The sequence below is a fragment of the Centropristis striata genome, chromosome 5, assembly GCF_030273125.1.
Source record: "Centropristis striata isolate RG_2023a ecotype Rhode Island chromosome 5, C.striata_1.0, whole genome shotgun sequence".
NCBI classification, from domain to species: domain Eukaryota; kingdom Metazoa; phylum Chordata; class Actinopteri; order Perciformes; family Serranidae; genus Centropristis; species Centropristis striata.
The window spans coordinates 2,836,567-2,860,726 of NC_081521.1; the positions used below are offsets into that span (position 1 = coordinate 2,836,567).

The 24,160-nt window shown below is 38.7% G+C and overlaps 1 protein-coding gene across 2 annotated transcripts in view; it reads right to left on the reverse strand.

The window, feature by feature from the left end:
- Window positions 1–24,160, reverse strand: part of LOC131971589 (plexin-A1-like) — a 409,823-nt gene that overhangs the window by 334,440 nt on the left and 51,223 nt on the right. The window contains exon 2 of one of the 2 annotated variants that reach the window (XM_059333098.1): window positions 19,572–20,964. In XM_059333098.1, the coding sequence (XP_059189081.1) occupies window positions 19,572–20,735 (1,164 nt within the window). In that variant the 5' untranslated portion in view covers window positions 20,736–20,964. Of the gene's footprint in view, window positions 1–19,571; window positions 21,141–24,160 lie in introns of those variants that run through there. The other variant, XM_059333099.1, reaches the window with a different exon arrangement.

Consider the following 24,160-nt stretch of genomic DNA (forward strand, 5'->3'; position numbering starts at 1 on the left):
CACCAAATGAGTTATTTTTCCACTCCATGCCTGAACCAAAATATGTCTTATTTTAGCATTATTAAATGACTGTAGTATAAACAACAACCAACATATTTATATTAATAAGAAGAAGTTTGTACATGAAATTCCCAGTGCAGCCAAACAAATGTACTGACTTGAAGCTGACTCAATGAAGGACCCAAAAACATCTCTCCTCCTTTATTACCCCGAACATACTGCTGGGGGATTTATTGTCTGTCAGGAGTTTCTGAGACTATGATGGGGGCCATTTTGCGTCTTTTTTTGTCATTTTGTGGCCAATTTGTGTCTTTTTTTGTCATTTTGCGTCTTTTTTTGGTCATTTTGCGTCTTTTTTTGTCATTTTTTGGTCAACTTGTGTCTTTTTTTGTCATTTTTTGGTCAACTTGTGTCTTTTTTAGTCGTTTTATGTCTTTTTTGGTCATTTTATGTCGTTTTTTGGTTATTTTATGTCTTTTTTGGTCATTTTGTGTCTTTTTTTGGTCAATTTGTGTCTTTTTTTGGCCATTTTTCATAATCTCAGCACTTTTTGGTTTCTGATACGAGAAGGAAAAAGCCTACCGGCCTGATGCTTTTTGTCTATTGGTAAATGTTGTTTATTTATTTATATATTTTTTGTTACTTTTCAGCGAGTTCATGACAGGAGGGAAGGCACTTCGACATTTCAGCATCTGTTGTTTTGGCTTGGGTGAAATGAGGAGTATTAAGTTGGAGATGGAGGGAGAGCCTGGCAGCAAGGAGAGCAGCTCTGGTGGAACGAAAAGCTGCAGGCGAGAGAACGAGAGAGAGAGAGAGAGAGAGAGAGAGAGAGAGAGAGAGAGACTCCACCAGCAGCCCCATAGGTCAGAGTCGGAGGAATCTCTGCTATGCCAAGAGATCAACATTTATTTTGCAGCTAGATTTATTCCTCTGTTTCCTTGCTCTGCTGGTTTCATCATTCTTTACCCGTACTTCTATCTTCTCTTCCTCCATTCTTGGATTCACTCGTTCTTTTCTCTCATTCTGCTCTTTTATCTCTCGTTCTTTTTCTCTCCATTTCCTTCTCTCCCCCCTCGCTGATTGAAAACAGATGTGCCAATGCGAGAAGCTGAAACATTTTAAATGAAAAACATACCAAACCTGACTGACCTGTAACCATCAAGTGTGAACGTGTGTGTGTGTGTGTGTGTGTGTGTGTGTGTGTGTGTGTGTGAGAAAATATTTAGAGAACACAATGTAACTGGAAGCTTTAGATGGTATTGTTGTGTTTGACACTGAGCAGCATGTAACTGTGTGTGTGTGTGTGTGTGTGTATGTGTGTGTGTGTGTGTGTGTGTGTGTGTGAATCCCAAAATTATCTCACAATTCTTAATTTCTAGATTATCTTTTTCAATTAATAAATCAATGAAATATATAAACACGTCTTACATGAGTTATTACAGCTCAAAGTGCTTGACATTTTGCATCTTTTTTTTGCCATTTTGTGTCTTTTTTTCATAATTTTGTCCTTTTTTTTGGCCATTTTGCATCTTTTTTGCCATTTTGTGTCTTTTTGTGATCATTTTATGTCTTTGTTTGGTCAATTTGTGTCTCTTTTTGGCATTTTGTGTCTTTTTGTGGACAATTTGCTAGGAGCTGAAACATTTTAAAAGCCAAAAACTACAAAAATAAAAGCAATATTATTAATAATAATAATAATAATAATAATAATAATAAAATGAATTATTATTTTTTATAATAAAATAAAATATGTGAATAAAATAAGGTAAATACTGGGAAAACAGTTCACCGATTAGAGGCCAATACATTTGAGGCAATAGACTTGAATTTAAAAAATAAAAAATAATATAATTTAATAAAATAATACTAATAAAATTAGTTATTTAAAAAATGCATAAAATTAATAAAAATGTAATTAAAAAGATTAAAAACTGTATAAAATAGAAAAATGGCCAAAAACAAATTAAAGCAAATATAATAATAATGATAAAAATAATAAATAATAATAATTATAACAATAATAATAACTGATACAATAAAACAAAAATAAAATAGCGTAAATACAATAAAGTATGTGAATAAAATAATGTAAATACTGTCCATAAGCCATGCTTAATACATTTGGCTGGCTGAAAAACAACACAAAAAATCAACAAGATCTGAAAATATGAAACTATCTGTTCATTAATAATGACTTTGATAATATTGACTGATCATCAGCTCCAATATTTGTCACAGTCAACAGACTTTAAAACGCTTTGAAACACTCTTTTGGTTGGATAATTGGTTTAATTGCAGAGTTTAAACGAGGAGGCTGAATAAAAGTGCCACAAATGTAAAAAACAAGGTGCAGCAGATTTCAAATCTCTTCCTGTCTCCGTGTTTGTCAAGACCGAGTCCCAGCGGGAAACTTTTCTGGGTCATAATTTCAGGAAAGGTGTGCAGGAAAACAAAGTGTAGGAATCCCAGAGAGACGGAGAGACGGAGAGAGACGGAGAGACGGAGAGAGACGGAGATAGACGGAGAGACGGAGAGAGACGGAGAGAGACAGAGAGAGGCGAAGAGACGGAGAGACGGAGAGAGACGGAGAGAGACGGAGAGACGGAGAGAGATGGAGAGAGACGGAGAGAGACGGAGAGAGACGAGAGACGGAGAGAGACGGAGAGACGGAGAGAGACGAAGAGACGGAGAGAGACGGAGAGAGACGGAGAGAGACGAAGAGACGGAGAGAGACGGAGAGAGACAGAGAGACGGAGAGACGGAGAGAGACGGAGAGAGACGAAGAGACGGAGAGAGACGGAGATAGACGGAGAGAGACGAAGAGACGGAGAAAGACGGAGAGAGACGGAGAGAGACGGAGAGACGGAGAGAGACGCGGAGAGACGGAGGGCTGGGCTCCAACGCTGCAGAGTCACTTGGTCATCTAGGTTAATGTGTCTCAGTGGGACAGCAGCTCTTTACCCCAGATAACCTGGATCTGTCCACACGGACACATCCAGTCTGTTGCTTTTCTGGCACACAACATGTTTGTTGACAGCAGTGATGCACTCTTTGTATTTCGGTCTTTCTGTTTGGTTTGTTTTGTTTGCAGTGTAATTCAAAGTGGCTCTGAACGGCTTTTATCTTATTCTAAATTGGGGACCTCCACAATGCTTAAATATCACTTTATTCTCATTTTGACAACATAATGTGTGACAGTTTTGCACACTGCAAAAGGGGTGACTAAAAACAAGATAAAAACACTAAAATAAGAAATTAACTCTGAAAACAAGATAAATTTAAGCTGCAAGCAGGGATGAAAGCGATCAAGTGTGCCTGAGAGAGCACACTAACTACTATTCACCGGGTTTAATCCTAGATTTTATTCTTCCGTTCCTTCCGTGTTGTTTTTTGGTCGACTACTCCTCCCACAGTTTTGGTCGCACACACACTAAAAAGGTATCAAATCGACCGGCTCAGCCATGACAAGTTTGCTATGAATTTTCTAAAAGTTTCGGCAAACGGTTTTCAAATTATTCAGCAAAAACACGAAAAAAAATCCCTCCAGTGTTACCCTATGTAGAGGCTAGAGTGATGACATCATCGCTAGAGTGCAGAGGGAGAGAAAAATGTGTCAAGAAATACATTTTCAAACTTTGCTCGAGTTTGTCATTTTGTGGCCGATTTGTGTCTTTTTTGGTCATTTTATGTCTTTTTTGGCCTTTTTGCGTCTTTTTTTTGCCATTTTTCGTCTTTTTTTAGCCATTTTGCAAATATGGTCTAATTCCATATCACATTTAAAAACATATCCATATATCTTTTACATCGATATATCGCCCAGCCCTAGGAGGTTAATAGATATATTAAAGCCAGTCCCAGGATCGGTACCAGCCCTGGTTCCATGCATATCTTAACGGATCGTCATGTACCAAAATAATCCAGCTCCCTCTCTCTCTCCACTCTATCAGCTGTTTGCTCCACCTCAGCCTGCTATGACACATCTGCTACTTTTGGCCTACATTCACCAAAATGTAGGCAAACATCACATCTGCGTGTCTGTCTGCCAAAATGCTCTTTCTATGTAACAGGAGCCAGATGATGCTCTTTAAACCGCGCGGTCCATCTGAGGCTGCAGACTATAATCTGTGTAATCTGAACTAAAGCCTTCCCTGACAGCTATAATCCAATTAGAACAGACCACTACAGGGATTCACCCAAATAAGGGTTAGCCTGGACCGGAGAAAGTGGTCAACACACACACACACACACATGACAGGACACACACAAGCACCAGTGTAAAGGCTTGTTAAGCACAATTTAACACAGTTATGAGCAGCTGAAAGCTTTTTGTTGTTGGCTGATTCAGGAAATGGATATACTATATGTTTATAAGTAAACATCCCGTTATGCTCAACAACTTCAGCCACTTATATTTAATTTAATAGTCGAGGAAAATCGTGTTTGAAAATACATAATGGACAAAAAATACATAATTTAATTTTTTTTTCTGATGAAGAGCTTGACAAGCAGTTTTTATAGATTATTTTTTGTAAATGAATGAATGAATATATGTAAAATATAAATATATATATATATATATATATATATATATATATAATAAATGTATGATTGAAAAATAATTATATATGCATATTAATATTTTTAAATGATATATATATATTTTGATATTTAACATATATTCAATTATATATTACTTAAATATATATATATATATATAACTTAAAAAGAATAATATGTTATATATATTATTTTTTTAAATTACATATATATTTTTTGATATTTAACATATATTATATTATATATAACTTAAATATTTAAAAAATGTATATACAATTTAAAAATAATATATATAAATAATTATTTTTTTAATTACACATATATTTTTTTATATTTAACGTATATTCAATTTATAAAAAATAATAAATTAAATTGGCTGAAACAGTGAAAACAATATTATTATTATTATTATTATTATTATTATTATCATTATTATTCAATTCTGTTTCGTAATAATAATAATAATAATAATAATGAGTGGCTCATGGTTTTACAGCTACCCAAACCTCACCTCTTTCACTGAGTAATATTTATTAGTTTATTTTAAAAATAGGAATATGATATAAGCAAAGGTAGCTACTTATAGACACAAACTATCATAAATCTGCCTTCATTGTGTCATTATATGTCTTTTAATTGTTTTTAAGCTCAATAATTACAGATTATTTATCCCATTTGTCTGGCAAAATGAAAAAAAAACTGTGGTGTATACGTGGTCTGGCTGCAGGATTCCTCTAAAGACCCCCCGGTGGCTCACACACATCTTTATACACACACACAACAAATATGAAGCCAAAACACGTCTTTGACTTCATCTCATCTCACAGCGCCGCTGAGCTGCTAGCAGGAGAACCCAAACACAGCTGGGACACACACACACACACACACACACTCACACACTCACAAATATGTGCACTCCTGCATACCACACACACACACAAATAGACATGAATAATTAACAAACACACATTAATGAATGTTTGCACAAACATGCAGACATTCACGTCTGTCAGGAAGCCACAAACATGCAAACACACATATACAAACACAGCATAAACGCCATCAATAAATAATTACACTCTTCATTAGATGCTGCAGGTCAGCACATTGAGAGTCTCACACCAGCAGCTAAAGGTTTATGTGAAGAAGTCATTGACCCAGTTAACAGAAGGTATGCATTATGATATCTGCATGCATTATTATATCTGTATGCATTATAATATCTGTATGCATTATTATATCTGACACTGAGGGGTACATAGTTTTGGATTTAGTGAATAGTTGCACCACTTAACAATCTAATTCCAGCATTTTCCTGACAGATAAGAGCTTAATCTTCAAATATGACATCCTTATTCTGACAGAAACAGAAAATATCACTTGATTTTGAAATTTCCCACGGCCCTTGAATGCATCACGTGTGATAGATGTTTCTGTCGGCTAAAATAACCAAATCAACACCATCTGTTTTCACCTGTTCTATAGGAAAATAATGTCAATATTTGGCAAAAATAAGGCACACCGGGATATGTGCACTGCAAAAAAGGTGTTTAGTCTAAAAACCAGATAAAACAGTAAATCTGAGGGAAATGATCTTGCTGCATGGACAGATAATTTACCTTGACAAGATTTCTTAAATTAAGATTATTGAATCTAGAAATAAGCATGTTGAACGCTTAAAATAAGGAATTAACATTATATTACATTAAAACAAGAGATGGTAGTTCAAGTCTCAAATGTTAAAATATGTGATTTTCCAATGTAATCTGGTGGTTCTAAAAACTCCTTTAAAGTTAAACCTTCAAAATAAGACAAACATAGTTACACATATACTCAAATTGTTAATTTTAAATCATTTTTTGTATCACTACGCTTCTAATGCACAAGCTCATTTTAGACCCATGTGTGTAAACTTGATGTAATAATACAAAAACTATTTTTCTTCATAAAGTATGACAGGAAAATGGATATAATGATCTGTTGTAATAAAAAAAAAGATTGAAAAAAAACACAAAAAAAGGTATTCAAACACACAGCCAGCATGAAATAACACTTGAAGATAAAAACCAAGCAGAAAAATGAAAAAAAAAAAGTTTTAACTCTATAGAGTCTTATAGTGCTATTTTGTCCATTTTTTTAATCCTTTTCATGTCTTTTCGTGTCTTTGTAAGTCATTTAGTGTCTTTTTTGGTCATTTGTGTCTTTATGTGTCTTTTTTGTATCTTATTTTTAAATTTTGTGTATGTTGTGTCTTTTTTTTAAAGTAATTTTGTGTCTTTTTATGTCATTTTGTTTCTTTTTTGTCTCTTTTTTTTCTCTTTGTTGGTCATTTTGTGTCTGTTGTGGGATGGGAAATGAATGCAGGTTATTTTTGACCCATGTTGTGCATTAGAAGGTGTTTATATGTTGTGCATCAAAGGGTTAGCAAGTTTTCCAAGAGCCGCTTCATTTTCCCAACATATAAGAGCTTAATTTTTAAATATAACATCCTTATTCTGCAGTTCCTAAACTGCTGCATCACTGCTGGCGTCTCTGCTCGGAAATCTTTCTGACTACTGGTGAGTTTCTGGGAAAAAAAGGTCACGTCAGGTCCACCTCCTGCAGCTTTAAGGCTAAGCAGCCACAAGCTCTGAAAATACTCCAAATCCATAACACGCTGACACCCTCATGAGCCTATAGCAGCCATTAATCCACTTTGTCAAGTGCTAGAGTTAACAATGAACACCACTGTGCAGTAAATTTACTTCACAGGCTCCATTCATACTCCGAGAAATTCCCCTATTGAGGATTCACTATAAATTAAGGAAGATTTCACAGCACGTGATCCGGCCCGAGGCGGAGAACATCACAAGACAAAAACATATGGGCGAGTGTTACAGCTGGAGTCATTAAAATGCCTCCAGGTATGTCATATTTTTGCTGTGTCATGCATCAAAATGTCTCAAGAGGCGGGAGGGAAAACTGCACCTCATCAAAAAGTGTTTTGCTCAATGTATTCTAGACGGCGTTTGACAGCAATTCACCCCGGCGCTGCATGTATTTATCACGGCTCGGCTGGAAAAATTCATCTTTACAAGTCATTTAGTGTCCCGCTGAGTTCTTTAAAAGACGGAGGAATCTTCTTCCTGTGGCCTCAGATAACTCCGTCTGCTCCACCTGGTCTCCACCCAAACAACGTCAAGATCTGGCTAAATAAATAAGGCACACCGGGGTATGTGTTCCCGGCTTTTATTTTGAAGGCTTATCACGCTCCATTCTTGTACAGCATGGGTCTCAAACTGGTGGCCCGAGGGCCAATTGTGGCCCTCGTGACGATATTTTGTGGCCCCCACCTTGATATGAAAGTTTAATGTGAGTTTTATATGAATGGCACTTTACCGTGTTGTGTGTGGAAGGTCCCTTTATTTACTTTTTTTTGGTAATTTTGTGTCTTTTTTAAGTAATTTTATGTATTTTGTTAATAATTTTATCTTTATTTAATAATTTTGTGTCTTTTTTAGTAATTTTGTTTCTTTTTTTTATCAATTTTGTGTCTTTTTTTGTAATTTAATGTCTTTTTTAAATAATTTTGTGTCTTTTAAAAAAAAAATTTCTTTATTTAATAATTTTCTGTCTTTTTTTGTAATTTTGTTTCTTTTTTAATAATTTTCTGTCTTTATTTGGTAATTTTCTGTCTTTTTTTGTAATTTTGTTTCTTTTTTAATAATTTTCTGTCTTTATTTAATAATTTTGGGTCTTTTTTAATAATTTTGTCTCTTCATTTGGACATTTTGTTTCTTTTTTAAGTAATTTATTTTTTTCCTGTCATTTTGTGTCTTTTTTTGGTCATTTTGTGTCTTTTTTTAGTAATTTTGTGTCATTTTGATGCTGAGTTTGAGACCCCTGTTGTACAGACTCATATTTAAACGGCATTCTTATTTTGGGTAGGTTTTATTTGCATGAAATGACAATAAAAGCAAATCTGAATCTGACATTTCTGAGTTCTCCCTACTTCTAGTCATGATGGTGTTGACTCCATGGAGGTGCAGAACTTTATTCCAGTACAAAATGAGGTCAAATGTGACAGGAGCAAAAAAAAAAAGCCTTGAACCTTTACCTGGGGTTCAGAGGGTTAAGCTGCTGAATCTATCATCAGTTTTCTACAGAGTGTAGTCTTTAGCTGACTTGTTTTTTTCCATATAAAAACCAGCTATTTACTAACATAGTTGTGCATCTTTTTGCTCTGGTGTTTCAATGACAGTTCCAAACTCGTCCAAGCCAACTGGAAGTGTTCCAGCTGCAAGTCACAAACATTTCTCTCTGCTGAAAATGAATGGGGTTTTTACTTCTGATATCCTAAATGCCTGAAATAGCTTTTAACCACTTAGTGTTCAAAGTCCATTTTTTTGGAGGATTTGTGGTTGTGGGCAGCAGATGTTTAGGGGGAGATAGCAGGTCAGTAATAAATAGTCGTGTTTCCTTTAGGGGGAAAACTGGCCACCAGGAAAATCTCAGGCCACGTCTAAGCCAATTTTTCCTGTTTATTTCCGCCTGTTTTTTTTTTTTAAATGCATGTATTTCTTCAACTCTTTGATGCAGAATAAAGTGATATCCACCATTTTTGTCAGGACCACCAGTGCTACCAGAATATATGGTTCTGTCATATGTCACATGAATGTTCAAAATGAATGTGAATGAATGAATGTGTTATATAACCCTGAAGACAAAGGAACAAATAATGCGGAAATTTAAGTTTACAGAAATATAGTAAAACCACACACAACAACATAAATGCAATGGTCTTTTTCAACTGAATGTTATATTTTTAGCTCTTGGGGATCAGGGGGAAAACAAATAAACACTCTACATTGTACAAAATTACATCAAGTAACACACTACGTCAAGTACTATGTCACATCCTGCTTAGCTTCTACAGGGACGAAAAAAGTCCCAACAAAAGTCCGCTCCGGACAGCTCGTATTCAAATTAGCGGCATTTCGGCGAGTGAGACCCGCCTCATTCGGGGTATTTGGCGGTGGTGGAAACAGCCCTAATGCCACATCAAAGTGGTGACATCATCTGAAAGCTGTGAACCTGAAGATTAATTTGAGATGCAGCTCACATGAAGAGAACTGGACTCACTGAATCCACAAGAATCTCAGCTTCCCACTGAACCCAATTTATGTCATTCAGCCTGATAAGGGACCTCAGTATGCACAAATATTCCCATACAGTAGGAGGAAATGGAACATTTGTACTTCATTAAAAAAAACTATGTGGTTTTTGCCTTAAACTGCATGTTATCAGCATAAATGAGTGTAAAGAGGAGACTTGTGGGAACCCAGAAAGGGATGTTTTCATTCAGATAGCATGACGCCAGAGGTCACAATAGCCTTAACTTTGCAGCGTTTATTCGACAACTTCCCGTATGAATACATCCAGTATGTTCCTATGGCGAGCCGTCTCCATGGTAAGTAGCTAACACACTATAAAATACCCAGAATTCCCCAAAAAAGAGTGAGCCACCTGTCTGTAATGCAGAAATAATGGGGATATCCTGAGATAAGATGTTTCAGGTCACTGTGAGGTTATTGTACACCAGATAACTTTGCTCTAACAACTATATTATTATTACATTAATAATATGATATATATGTGTGCATGATGTAAGCGGAGCTATTAGAGCCTCTATTCCTTCTATTATTTCTATTCCCCACCCAGCAGCCCAGAGCATGATGCAATGTGGGTGATCCATCCACCGAGGCACAAGCTAACGCTAATGAGACTGAAGATACAATAGGGAGATAGAAAGAGAGGGAAGCAGGGAACGGATGCAGAACACACACACACACACACACACACACTCACACACAGAGACACACACACACACACACACAGGGCAGCCACCAGTCGCCTGGAAGACAGAATACAAAATGCCACAGAAATAGACTATAATCCTGGCCAGCAGTGATCAACACTGATAAATATTAATAAACACTATTATGCTCAGAGAAAAATAGAGACAGAGAGAAAAGAGAGAGAGAGGAGGGCAGAGAGAGAGAGAGAGAGAGAGAGTGAGAGAGGGAGAGAGGGCAATAACAAAAGAGTCTTCTTGCTCTCTGTTATTGCAGCCAATTTTCTCTCTGACGTCCACCTTGTGGTTCTGCAGACAATGCAACAACAACACACACACACACACAAACACACACATCCTATCACTATCTTTGTGGGGACCCTCATTGGAATAATGAATTCCCGAGCCTCTTACCCTAACCCGTAACAATCACAACTTAATGCCCAACCCTAACCCTAATAACCCTAATACCTGGTTACCTTTACATGAACCTACCTGAACCCTAAAACAAAGTCTGAACTCTCAAACAAGCCTTTAAAGAAGTGAGAACCGGCCGAAATGTCCTCACTTGGTTGGTTAAAAAATGTGTTCCGGTCCTCACTATGTAGGAATTACAAGAACACACACACACACACACACACACACACACACACACACACACATCCTTGTCCTTCTATTTTTGTGAGGACCCTCATTGGAATAGTGAATTCCTGAGCCTCTTACCCTAACCCTAATACCTGGTTACCTTTACATGAACCTTATATTAACCTTAACCCTAAAACAAAGTCTGAACTCTCAAACAAGAAACAAAGCCTTCAGAAGTGAGGACTGGCCGAAATGTCCTCACTCTGTTGGTTAAAAGCGTGTTCTGGTCCTCACTTTGTGGGAAGTACAAGAACACACACACACACACACACACTCTCTCTCACACACACACACACACACACACACGTCTTATTATCAGCCCATTTTCCTCACTTTGTTTCTCTGTTGTTTTGTCCCTCTTCTTCTTTGGAGGCCAGGATAAGAGGCACACACACACAAATGAGCGCTGGGAGAAGTATACAGAGAGCGAGAGAGATGCCGAAAAAAAAGGGAGATAAAGAGAGTCCTAAACACACACACACACACACACACACACACACACACACACACAGAGGATAGTATCTTCCTCTCTGTGTCTGAATCAGTCTCATTAGTCATGCTGAGGCCGTAGCGCTGCTGCTCGGCCTGCTTACAGAGCTGTGGAGCTGGACGCCGGCCCACAGCCGCCGAAGGTCACCCACCGCTCGGTTTAACTCCCAGAGGAGCGACACAGGCCTCCTCCTGATAATGAGTGGACATAAAGATGCACCGCGAGAGAGACGTGTGGTCAGAGACACACCCGTCGCTGTGGGAGAGAAGGACCAACCCGAACCCAACCCAAGAGGACTTTGGACGAACCGGTTGGTGCCCAGTAATCCGATTTGTAAGTTTTTTGTTAAAAAAAAGAACATAATGATGCTCCAAGTCGAGCTGACACAAATCACAATGCATGAATGCAGCAGGAGCTACAGCACCTGAATATATAGTAGGGCTGGGCAATATGGCCCTAAAATAATAATAAAATAACGATATTTCATGGTGTTTTTGCAATAACGATATTCTTGATGATATGACAAAATACTGAAAAATATATAAAAATGTGATTTTTTTTATATTTGAGGATTTTTTAGGTTTAACATTAAAAACATGATACATTTAGACATTTAAAGTGATTAGACTTAAATGAGCCTAAACACTGCTTACATAAAAGCATCAATACAAATAATGTGCTAACATGTTTAGAATATATAAAACAATCTGAGTGGGTCCATTCTGCAGAACGAGTACTTTTACTACTACTACTACTACTACTAATACTTTAAGTACATTTTGATGCTGATACTTTTGTACTTTTACTTCAGTAAGGTTTAAATGCAGGACTTTTACTGTAGTGGAGTAATTTCACAGTGTGGTATTAGTACTTTTACTGAAGTAAAGGATCTGAATATTTCTTCCACCACTGGTAAATGCAAAGACAAAGATAAAATGAACACGTCTGAGTTCAGAATCTAGATCTGCAGTAAAGTCTGATGATCACGTTCTTGTTGATTTGGGTGTGAAAACTGTTTTTATACTGACAGGATTTTGACTACAGATAAAGGACGTCTGAGCTGAAGTGAATCATGGGAGACGTGGTCAGGGTCTTTGGACCGCGGCCCTGGATGGACCTGAAGGACACATGCACTGAGAACAGCCTGCAGCAAAATTATGACACTGTCAGAAATTTAGGACCAAATCTAACAATGTGACTGTGCTGCACAATATATCATTTTTATCCTCTTCGCAATGTCAACTTGCAGAATAAACACATTAAATCTCCTTTTGTTTCTTTTAATTCAACAAGCAGTTTGTTGAATTTAAGCAGAATACTGAAAGCTGCAGAAAGGCAGAACTGACTACTGGTTGTTTATACATCCATCCATCCATCCATCCATCCATCCATGCATCCATCTGTCCATCCCTGCATCCATTCATCCATCCATCCATCCATCCATACTTCCATCCATCCATCCTTACATCCATCCATCCATCCATCCGTCCATCCATCCATCCTTACTTCCATCCATCCATCCATCCATCCATCCATTCTTCCATCCATCCATCCATCCATCCATCCATCCATCCATCCATCCATCCATCCATCCATCCATCCATCCATCCTCCATACTTCCATCCATCCATCCTTACATCCATCCATCCATCCATCCATCCATCCTTACTTCCATCCATCCATCCATCCATCCTTACTTCCATCCATCCATCCTTACATCCATCCATCCATCCATCCATCCGTCCATCCATCCATCCATCCATCCATCCATCCATCCATCCTCCATACTTCCATCCATCCATCCTTACATCCATCCATTCATCCATGCATCCATCCATCATCCATCCTTCCATGCATCCATCCATCCATCCATGCATCCATCCATCCATCCATCCATCCATCCATCCGTCCATCCATCCATCCATCCATCCATACTTCCATCCATCCATCCATCCATCCATCCATTCTTACATCCATCCATCCATCCATCCATCCATCCATCCATCCATCCTCCATACTTCCATCCATCCATCCTTACATCCATCCATCCATCCATCCATCCTTACTTCCATCCATCCATCCTTACATCCATCCATCCATCCTTACTTCCATCCATCCATCCTTACATCCATCCATCCATCCATCCTTACTTCCATCCATCCATCCTTCCATCCATCCATCCATCCATCCATCCATCCATCCATCCATCCATCCTCCATACTTCCATCCATCCATCCTTACATCCATCCATTCATCCATGCATCCATCCATCCATCCATCCATCCACCCATCCATCCATCCATACATTCATCCATCCATCCATGCATCCATCCATCCATCCATCCACCCATCCATCCATCCATCCATCCACCCATCCATCCATCCATCCATCCATCCATGCAAACCAAAAAAATGGAGAAAAAACATTAAATTGGCCACCTAACAACAAAGAGTATCAACTAATAAATCTGTCCAACTAGATCGACTTTGCAAACTGCTTGTTGAATTAAAAAAAATGTGCAGGTGTGTAGGTGGATGCAGATATTTCAAATTTGCATGTTTAGCTTCCATTTCTTTACATTTTGGTGAAACTTCAACATAGCTACTAGCAGTTCCTGTTTGTTCTGTACACTTGTATGTTGAGACTATTATCATTGAGGACGCTTTGGACAAAAGCGTAAGCCCAGTGACATGTAATGTAATGTAATGTTGAGTTTGACAGTCCTGACCTAGATGAGGTAAAAAGTAAGATCTTGAATAAGAAGGAGCAGCTTTTTTATATCACTAATATTGCTAGAAAAGTTAAGTCAGGCTCATCTCAGCAAGTGTTTGACTGAAACATATGTATTCCCATTTTATAAGTAATGACTGAGAGATGTTAGGCAGGCTGCGTTAATCTGGTTCCCCGAGGACTATTGTCCATCTGTCTAGCCACATTTCTGTCCATTTCTCCTCACTCACAGATTTTCTACCCATTTCCTCCTCACACAATATGCTCATTCTGCCATTACTGACAATGCAAACAACACAAAAGTCCTCTGAAAATGTGGCAGCACATTGGAGCACAAATCCAGGATGAAATGTCGTTGTGTTGTTGTATTTCTCTTGTCCAGTCTGTATTTTTCTGCAGGTCCTCGGAGTGCAGACTCAGGGATGACATTGTAAAGACCCTCAAGGACTGAAACATCATTCAAATGACTTCCTATCCTATATATGAATTATACTACCTGAGCCGTAACTGCAAAATTGAAATTGGAATTGGACTTGGACTGATTTCAAGTCATTTTTAGACACAGTGTGGAATGGTGACCATAAAGTTCCTCCTTTTAGTAGCTATAAACCTGATACAAGTGTCAATGATAATCCGCCACCCTAGGAATATGAGTTATATAATCATTTGTAATAAAGGTGAGAAGTTTGAACATCTTTTGCAATACTAAAAATCTTATATAGATCTTCACACAGCGCAGGTTTTAGAAAATGATTTTCTCGAAATGCTCCACACGGTGATGAAGTTTGATGGCCTGCAGCAGGTAAAGTGTCTGACCCGACCTTGTCTCCTGAAATGAGCCCAACGCTGAACATGTCTTTTTTGTGGGTTATTTTTAGTCATTTTGTTTCTTTTTTAGGTAATTTTCTGTCATTTTGTGTCTTTTTTTGGTCATTTTCCGTCTTGTTTTTAGCCGTTTTGTGTCATTTTGTGTCTTTTTTAGTCATTTTGTGTCTTGTTTTTAGTAGTTTTGTGCCATTTTGTGTCTTTTTTAGTCATTTTGTGTCTTTTTTAGTCATTTTGTGTCTTTTTTTAGTCATTTTGTGTCATTTTGTGTCTTTTTTTAGTCATTTTGTGTCTTTTTTTGGTCATTTTGTGTCTTTTTCTTTTCATTTTGTTTCTTTTTTTGGTCATTTTGTGTCTTGTTTTTAGTCATTTTGTGTCATTTTGTGTCTTTTTTAGTCATTTTGTGTCTTTTTTATTCCTTTAGTCCAACATAAAATGTGATTTTGAATCTTTTTTTTTACTTTCAAAACACTATCATGCTCAATAAAAGAAATTAAATGTTGCAAATGTGACCAAAGGTGTCAAATCTAACATATAAAAGGGTTCCATCCAGTTCTATCATTTTATACTAAATCTATTTGAGCTTGTCTCCAGTTTTACTTGGTATATCATCATCAAACAAGAAGTCATGCTTTGGAGCTTTTTAAAGTTGTAGATTATACCGTCCTTTACTGCTAATTTAACAGAATGATGCTGCTTTAATACTAATTATTTATGCAAAATTTACACACAGATTTTGCTTATTGTGCATTGAATACCAGTAAAATTTACAAGTTGTTCTGTAAAGTTCTTTACATTTGTACTGTATTTTTTGCAGAATTATTCTGGTAACCACAGCTGACATTTTTTTTCTGTAAAAGCAACAGAATTTTTTTACAGTGTAGATCTTCACACAGCGCAGGTTTTAGAAAATGATTTCCTCAAAATGCTCCACACGGTGATGAAGTTTGATGGCCTGCAGCAGGTAAAGTGTCTGACCTTGTCTCCTGAAATGAGCCCATATCAAAGTTTCCACATGACTCTGTCAGCCCAACGCTGAACATGGCCGTACGAGTAGATGATAAATTCATCACAGCGGCGTCCCACAGCAAGCTGGAGCTGACACGACCTTGATCGATCGCAGGCACGACGACAGATGGCCATAAAGGACGATCATGTAATGGCGCTCATTAGCATAATGCCATGCACATACAGTAGCTTTATACTACAGGAACACATGGAGCCGCTCCGCTGGCTGGTGACAGGCCTGTTACTGTCAGGACGCTCTCATGAAACGTTCTCATTTAATTAGCAAATATTACAAGAACATGCTGGATGTGATTCACTTATTTGGAAATGCATATTGCCAACTTTAACCTAACAAGGAAACATGCTGACTTTTCAGCAGCACGTTAGGAAAGAGAGAGGCTGCACCAATACAACACGACAAACAGTCACTAGGTGGTTCAGAACGCAGCAGCTCGGCTTCTTAACGGTTTTTATAGAAGACATCACATCACAATTACTGCAAAAAAGGTGTGTCTAAAAACCAGATAAAACACTAAATCTGAGGGAAATGATCTTGCTGCATGGACAGATAATTTACCTTGACAAGATTTCTTAAATTAAGATTATTAAATCTAGAAATACGCATGTTGAACACTTAAAATAGGAAATGAACACTTCTAAATCAAAATTAGTTTTTTTCTTGGTAAGAAACAAATAATTGTCAGGTCACTCTGCTCGGGCCAGTTCATCGCTGATTGCAGCTTTAATTGTATCTTTTTTGTACATTTTTTGTCTTTTTTGGTCATTTTGTGACCAAAAGAAGATGTAAAAAGACATAACAAGACTAAAAAAAGACACAAAAAGACATACAATGACCAAAAAAGAAGCAAAAGACATAAAATCACAAAAAAAGACATAAAAAGATAAAACATCACCAAAAAAGAAAAAAAAAGAAAAAAAAAAAAGACACAAAAAGATAAAAAAAAATCACCAAAAAAAAAAAGACACAAAAGACAAAAAGTTTTTTTTATCTTGGTAAGAAACAAATAATCATCAGGTCACTCTGCTCGGGCCAGTTCATCACTGCTGGCAGCTTTAATTTATCTTGTTTTAAGGGTTAATATAATTTCTTATCATTATCATAAAATAACGCTTGTGATAATATCCAGCGTGTCCAGACGTGTGCATCACTTTTAAGTGTCCTCTGGAAACACTTCTGTTGTGTTGTGGTCTTTGCAGCGTTTTCTAAATGCTGCTCTTGTGTTGTCAGATTGATGAAGATGTTTTCTCTGTTTACTTGTATTTTTTTGTATTTGCATGTGTTCTCTTAAATTGCAGCCCTGTGAGCTCTCAGGGCCACCGTAGTTCCCTCCACATTGTATTTTCTGATCACATCCCGGCGCTGGCTTTAAAACACTAAGTCACTCTACACCTCATCACTCAGTGGGAAGTCAAGGAGAGGGCAGAGAGAGATGGCCAAAGAGCAAAAGGCTTGAGAGAGCGAAGGGACGAGCAGGAGGAAGCTGAAGAGGAGAGAAAAAAGGAGGAAGAATGTAAAAAATATAGAGGTTAAAGGTTAAAAATGAAAGGCAAAGGAAAAGAGGTCAGGGAGGGAAGAAGCAAAGCGAGAAAGAGGGAGATAAAAGAGGGAGCAGAGGGAGAACGGGGTTAGCAAAATGAAAAGAAATCTTTATGCAAAGCGTGGTGCTTTGGAGCGAAAGAGAAGATAGCAGAGAGAGGAAGAGAAGATGGAGACAGAGAGGTGGAGAGTAGTCCGCAGATTTATGGCAGGTTGTTATGGAGCAGCGACTGAATAACAGAAGGTGAGAGCAGGTGAATTATTCATGAGGATACAGGGCCGAGTGTGTGTGCGTGTGTGTGTGTGTGACATGTCTGTGACACACACACACACACTCACATGTCTCTCAGGAACCCTCAGGCCAGCTCATCTATGAGGAAAATGAACCTACAACCTGTGGACAGTCTGGATTATTCCTAAAAAACAGACAGGGGCGAGCAGACAGCTGTCCTGTCCTCAGGCTGGATGAGCAGTCTACTTTTTAACCACATTACTTCACAATCAGAAGTAAATTCACTGTATTAGAGGTGGATATACTACTGTATGTACTGGTAAATCCTGCCACTCATACTTTCAGTCAAAAGAGACATTTATAGCCAAAAATAAAATCTACCGGACACATTGACACATTGTATATATAAAGTATTTCAATCATATGGCAGAACAGCGTTTCTTCAACAGTGCTAATGTCATTTTACCGTAATATTAGAAAAAGTTGCACCGTACTTATTTCGGTAAAGTTCTGGCAACCACAGCTGCTGTTTTTTTACAGTAAAAACAACAGTTTTTTTAAACAGCGTAGTAGAAAGCCCTGTTGACTGTGAAATATGTTTAGCTCTCAAATTGGATGAGATTGATGCATTTTACTTAAAAAATGCCCCCCTAGATGGTTATTTTTTTATTATTTGCTAATACTCAAGAGTCAAGAGTACATTTTTTGTATTTTGCAACTGTTGAGATTTTTCATGAAGTCAATGGATGTTAAAAAACTGAACTGTCTAAACTTTCTGTATATTCTGTTATTTTGTATATAGGATAAACTTTTTTACAATTAAGTACTAAAAAAATCATCTTAGGCCAACAGGAATGACAGGGAGCCATTGCAGAGGGCCTACAGAGCCACAGGTCGCCTTCCCCTGCTCTGAGCATTAATAAACTCTCCCATAGTGCTATAATGCCTGGTTATAAAAGCCACTGACACAGCATTTATTCCATGTGGTACAAAATGTGCAATCGCACCCAAACTTTGGTGGTTTTGGCCCAAACTTTAATGGAAAATATGACTTTTGTTGTATTTAGAAATTTGTCAGGATTCATACTTTCCACTTACAGGTTGACCAGGGAAACTCAAATATAAGCACAAGCACAAGTTTTTGGTGACCTGCCATTCTGCCAGGGTGGGGATTTTGGCTTTGGCAATGGCGTCAAAATGTATTACATTTCCGGGAATTTCCGTTAAACATTAAGTTATTGATGGAATTCATCCCAAACAGTGCCATTCGGGGGTTTTTCCTGTATGTATGTGCAAAACAACTGAAAAAAACACACAATATGTCTCCTTTTAAGCCACAAAACATGACATGTCTCACCTATATAGACAGACAAACTCAATTATTAGGGTAAATTCTTCTGGAAAGTGCCTCTCCAGACATGCTTAATAAGAACACACCCAAAACCCATGACCACTAAAATGCTTTTGGCAAGGTTCAAGGTTAAGACAAGCTATTCAACCCAACCTTATTCCGGGAAATACAAACTCAACTTGAAACTTAAAGTGAAGCAAATTAGCCCATTTTCTCTTTTCAACTCTATCCAAACACATGCACACACATCCGGAAGCCAACACCAATCAGGAATAACATAATTTTCATGACTACTGATGATGATAAAAACACTTCTGGGAGCAACTGAGTCAAACACTCACCGAGTTGATGCACGCCAGCTCCTTGTTCAGCAGCCAAGGAAGGGAGAGTTTCCCCTCGCCTCTGTAGCACGACTGAATCCTCTCTTTAATCTTCTCCTTTATCCGTCTCATTGTGAACAGACACAAAGCCGACTCCTTGGGCGGCTTGGCTCTGTTCTTCTGACCCTGGGCGAATACAGTAAACAGAACCTCCTCGTGCTCTTGAATACCAAGCGAACGAGCCAAACGGGTCCCCGGCCGGGCCAAATAAGCATCCTGAACCAAGCGGTACTCCACTCCGTCCTTGGTGCAGCCAATTGGGAACTCGACATACGAGTAGAACTTGGGATCGTCGACGCACAGGCGGACGATTTTAGAGGTGAAGAATTGCTCGCTGCTCGCGTCCGGCGAGGTGAGCTGCGTGTCGAGCTGCAACGTGAGATAATACACAAACTGCTCGCTGTTGAAGCCGTAGATGTAGTAGATGTCGAACGCCGGGAACTTGGAAAGCGTGTCCGAGGGAATCTTCAGCTGGGACGAGACGAACTCGTCCTGGTAGACGAAGCTGAACATGTCGGCGTTCTCCTCGTTGGACATCAACTTGCGGCTCGACAGAGTTGGGAAGTACTCAGATTTCCCGTCGATTGGAGTGCCGACAAACAGTTTCCCACCTCCGCCGAAAAGATCCGGGGAAATGACAACTCCGGACATGGTGCCCGCCTCAGCAACACTGGATAGATAGTGCTCTTTACGGTGGTGCGGCTCGCCAAGCTTGAACAAATCATCCAGACGCAGGAACTGGCATATTCCCTGGGAGGTACTCCCACAGGCAATTAAACGGTTGTGGGCCGCATCCAGAAGCAGGAGTTTATTGACGTTAGAGGTCTGGATCAGCTCGTGGGGGCAGGACTGGACTCCTGGCGGAGGGTAACAGCGAGGGTTGTCCGTTACCGGGCCAGTGACGTGGCTTCGTAGCTTGGTCAGATTGCTTGACAGCTTGTAGATCCAGTTGACGGCGCCCAGGTAGACCTCACCCGTTTTGTTGTGAACCACCAAATGTGTGAGACCTCCTTCCGGTGGGAAGAAGGAGAGGAGGGAGGAGGAGGAGGGAGTGGAGGAGGGCAGGGAGAGGAGGAGGAAGAGGATGGGGAGGGTAAGAATGGGTGGGTTGAGGTGGGAGGACATGACGGTGAAGGGGAGGGGAGGTGTGAGCGAGTGGGTGTGGGTGTGTATTTTTGAGTGTGTAATCCTCTTCGGGGTCAGTCAGTGCCTTTTAGGACCGCAGGGTATGATGATACAAAAAAGAAGAGTTTCCGAGCAATCGACTCCCTCGTTCTTTTCTTTTTTCCTTTTTTCCTCCGCTGTTGTTTTTATAACCTCATCCCCTGATCCTCAGCCTCGTCCGCCACCAGCCCTGAGAAAAAGAAACAAACAAAATCTTAGCAAACACAGATGTCAATACATTCCGTGGACTTTATGCTTTGCACTTCCAGAGATCTGACAGGAAGGATTCATTTGTTTGTATCGAAATGACAAGATACTAAATATTCGCCCACGGACTCAGACTCAGAGGCCTCGATGGTGAAGTCCAAAAAAAACAAATGAGGGCACTATCGGCTTTGTTTTATTGACTTCTCGACTCTTGGCTCGCACCACTCTGTGGAGTGCATCTTTTAAAAGAAGACAGGGCCAAACATCGCTCCTCTGTGTATTGATTGTCTGGAGGTATTAAAGGATCCAGCAGACAATGTGAGCATACACACATGAAAATACACTTCAAAAGCACACACAAAAAAGCAACCTGTGACACAGGGTTGCATGCAAATAAGAACATATGCAGATGTTCTTTAAAATATGTGAATGCAACACATTTAAAAAGTAGACCTATGCCACTGAGACTGTGATGTGCAGCATCGTGATAGCAGGTAAACATCAATAAATTACAAAAAGCACTGCAGGGAGAATCCTATAGTATATTTACAAGAGAGCAACAGAGCAGAAAATTCAAGCAGCCTGCTTCTACAAAAGAAAAGGGAAGAGAGGGACAGAACCTCTCCAACACGATAAAATGGGAGAGACAGTGAACGGGAGAAAGAAGTGAAAGCTATTTGGCTTCATACCAGTTCAATATAGAGGCAGTGGAGATGGTGGCAAAGATTTCGATAAGTGAAAACTATCTTTTTTTTAAAACTTAAGGAAAAAAGAAAGGGAGATGCATCATCCATCTATTCTCCATACAGCCATTTTTTAAATATCTGCTTTTCCCGGTTCAGAGTCACTACATACTTGGGTTTATATCCCAGAATGCACCGCGGCGACATGTAAAAATATTCGGACGAGGAGATGATGTTGACAAAAGGAGACCAGGGGAATCTGTCACACTCATTTCCTCCAATTATTAACAAGCAACAGTGATGAAATTTGTCCTAAAACTTAACCATTTAGACATTTGACATGGTACTAGGACAAGATTAATTAAAAATCTGACTACAAGTTGATTGAAATGTGCCGACTCTGGTAAACCCGAGGCTAACGTACACAGTTAAAACAATATACGGTTCAAAAGATAAGAAGTTAGACTCTAGTTTCAAACCATTAAATTAATTTGAAGTATAACATGATCATTTTTATTAGTAGTTCATGTGAAATTTTGATAGAATCTTAGCTGAACGGTGTCCGACTTGGGATACAGTTACACTGAAACATTTTGTCTTCTACTACAACTACAATTAAAGGATAAAAATGACTAAATAGTTTTTTTCCCCATTGTTTTTTCCTCCTTTCCTCCCCTCACGTGGTGCTGTATTTCTTTCTCTTCATCTCTGTCTTCCTGTCCTGTTCACCTCTGTCATATTGTTTGTGTGTTTTATACGTTTTGGACGGGTTGATGGCAAATTTCGTTGCACTACCCTGTGCAATGACAATAAAGGCTTTCTGATTTCTGCTTCGGACTAAGGCTAAAACTACTTAGACTAAAGCCTTAAAAAATACCAAAATAAACACTGGAATGACCAAACAGGCTATCCAGTTCTCACACAACATCCATGGACTCAACTCTGTCAAAACAACATCACATTTACTGACGTCTCCTTCCAAAACATGTGTCAAACCATCATCTATCATTGTCACAGAGACAAAGTAATGGTGGAAAATGCTACTGTCATCATTAGGAACTGTTTCAAACCAACCACATATCCACACAATGTCCAACCTTGTTTTCATTAGTTCATTGGTTTATGCTCGGCTAAATAAAGAGCACAAAGGCGAAGGCTTGGTTCATAATGGAGTTTGGTCAGCAAACTATTCTCGTCTCTTATTTCTGCTGCTGTTTCTCATTCCTCCCTTTCATTACATTCCTCTCTCTCTCTCTCTCTCTCTCTCTCTCTCTCTCTCTCACTCTCTCTCTCTCTCAGACACTTCACTGCTGGTCAATAGTGTCTTTCATCTCCAGCCCAGCCATGATTACAGTGGCCCAGATGACGATGCTGCTGTCTGTCCCATCAGGACAATACGGCTACTGTTAGCATCTTGGACGCAGCACACAAATGCACATACTGTAATGTGAACATACAACACACACATACAGTATGTGGTCCACAGAGTCTAATACACTCTCACAGATCCTTCTGACTTCATCACATCTCACCACACACACACACACACACACTCCTGCACCACCCATGCATGTGCACAATGGATCAACACAAGAATGTACACACTTGAGCAGACAAGAAGAAGAGATAATTTAAATCTGACATCATAAGATGGCTATTTCAGTAGCATTTTCATCTCACCTTCTCTGATGTATTTTGCAAATTCTATAAATAAGTAAAGCAGCACACATGGAATCAGCGGACATATAGCTGAAGTATAGCCAGTTGAGCTGAGAGATGATGGTGTCGGGAGCTGTTTGACTAAACTGGGACAAAGACATGGAAGGAAAGAGGAACTGTATGAGAATAAAAAGTTTATGATTTTAAAGTTTTGCTTTAATGTTTCAATTCAATCAAAAGAAAGGAAACAGTACGCTATGGATGAAGATATTAGTTGGAAAGGTGACTGTGGACTCGAGAGAAATTGGATGGAATATTTTATTAGGAAACATATATTGTTCCTGCTGTGGTGCATATAATCCTTATCAAAACCTCCGACAATTCAAGTTATAATTGTGTGGTTATAAGCCCCTTTAACAACAGGACTAGATTGGCCGTGTCCTACATGACTTAGCGTTAACGTTAGCTATGGTGAGCTAGCCAGAGTTTTACTCCAACCTGACAGAGAAACTATGCGTGAAGAGAAACTCCTCAATGGTCACATACAAGACTTGAAATACAAATAATAGAATGTGAGTTTTGTGTCTTAAGACCCTAAGTTCTACCTAGCGAATAGCATGTTTTGTCTCTGGTCATACAACTAGCTAAAAAATTAGCTAGCATATTGTGCTAACAGAGAGAGAAATCACTTACTGGTGTTCCTCTAATTTCTACAATTTCTGATTGATGTTAGGTTGACATGACAAATCTTATATCTACACAGACATGTGTCTATACCTTCAACAGACAAAACTTTATTTAACCCTAACCCTAGCCTTAACACTAAACCCAGTAACA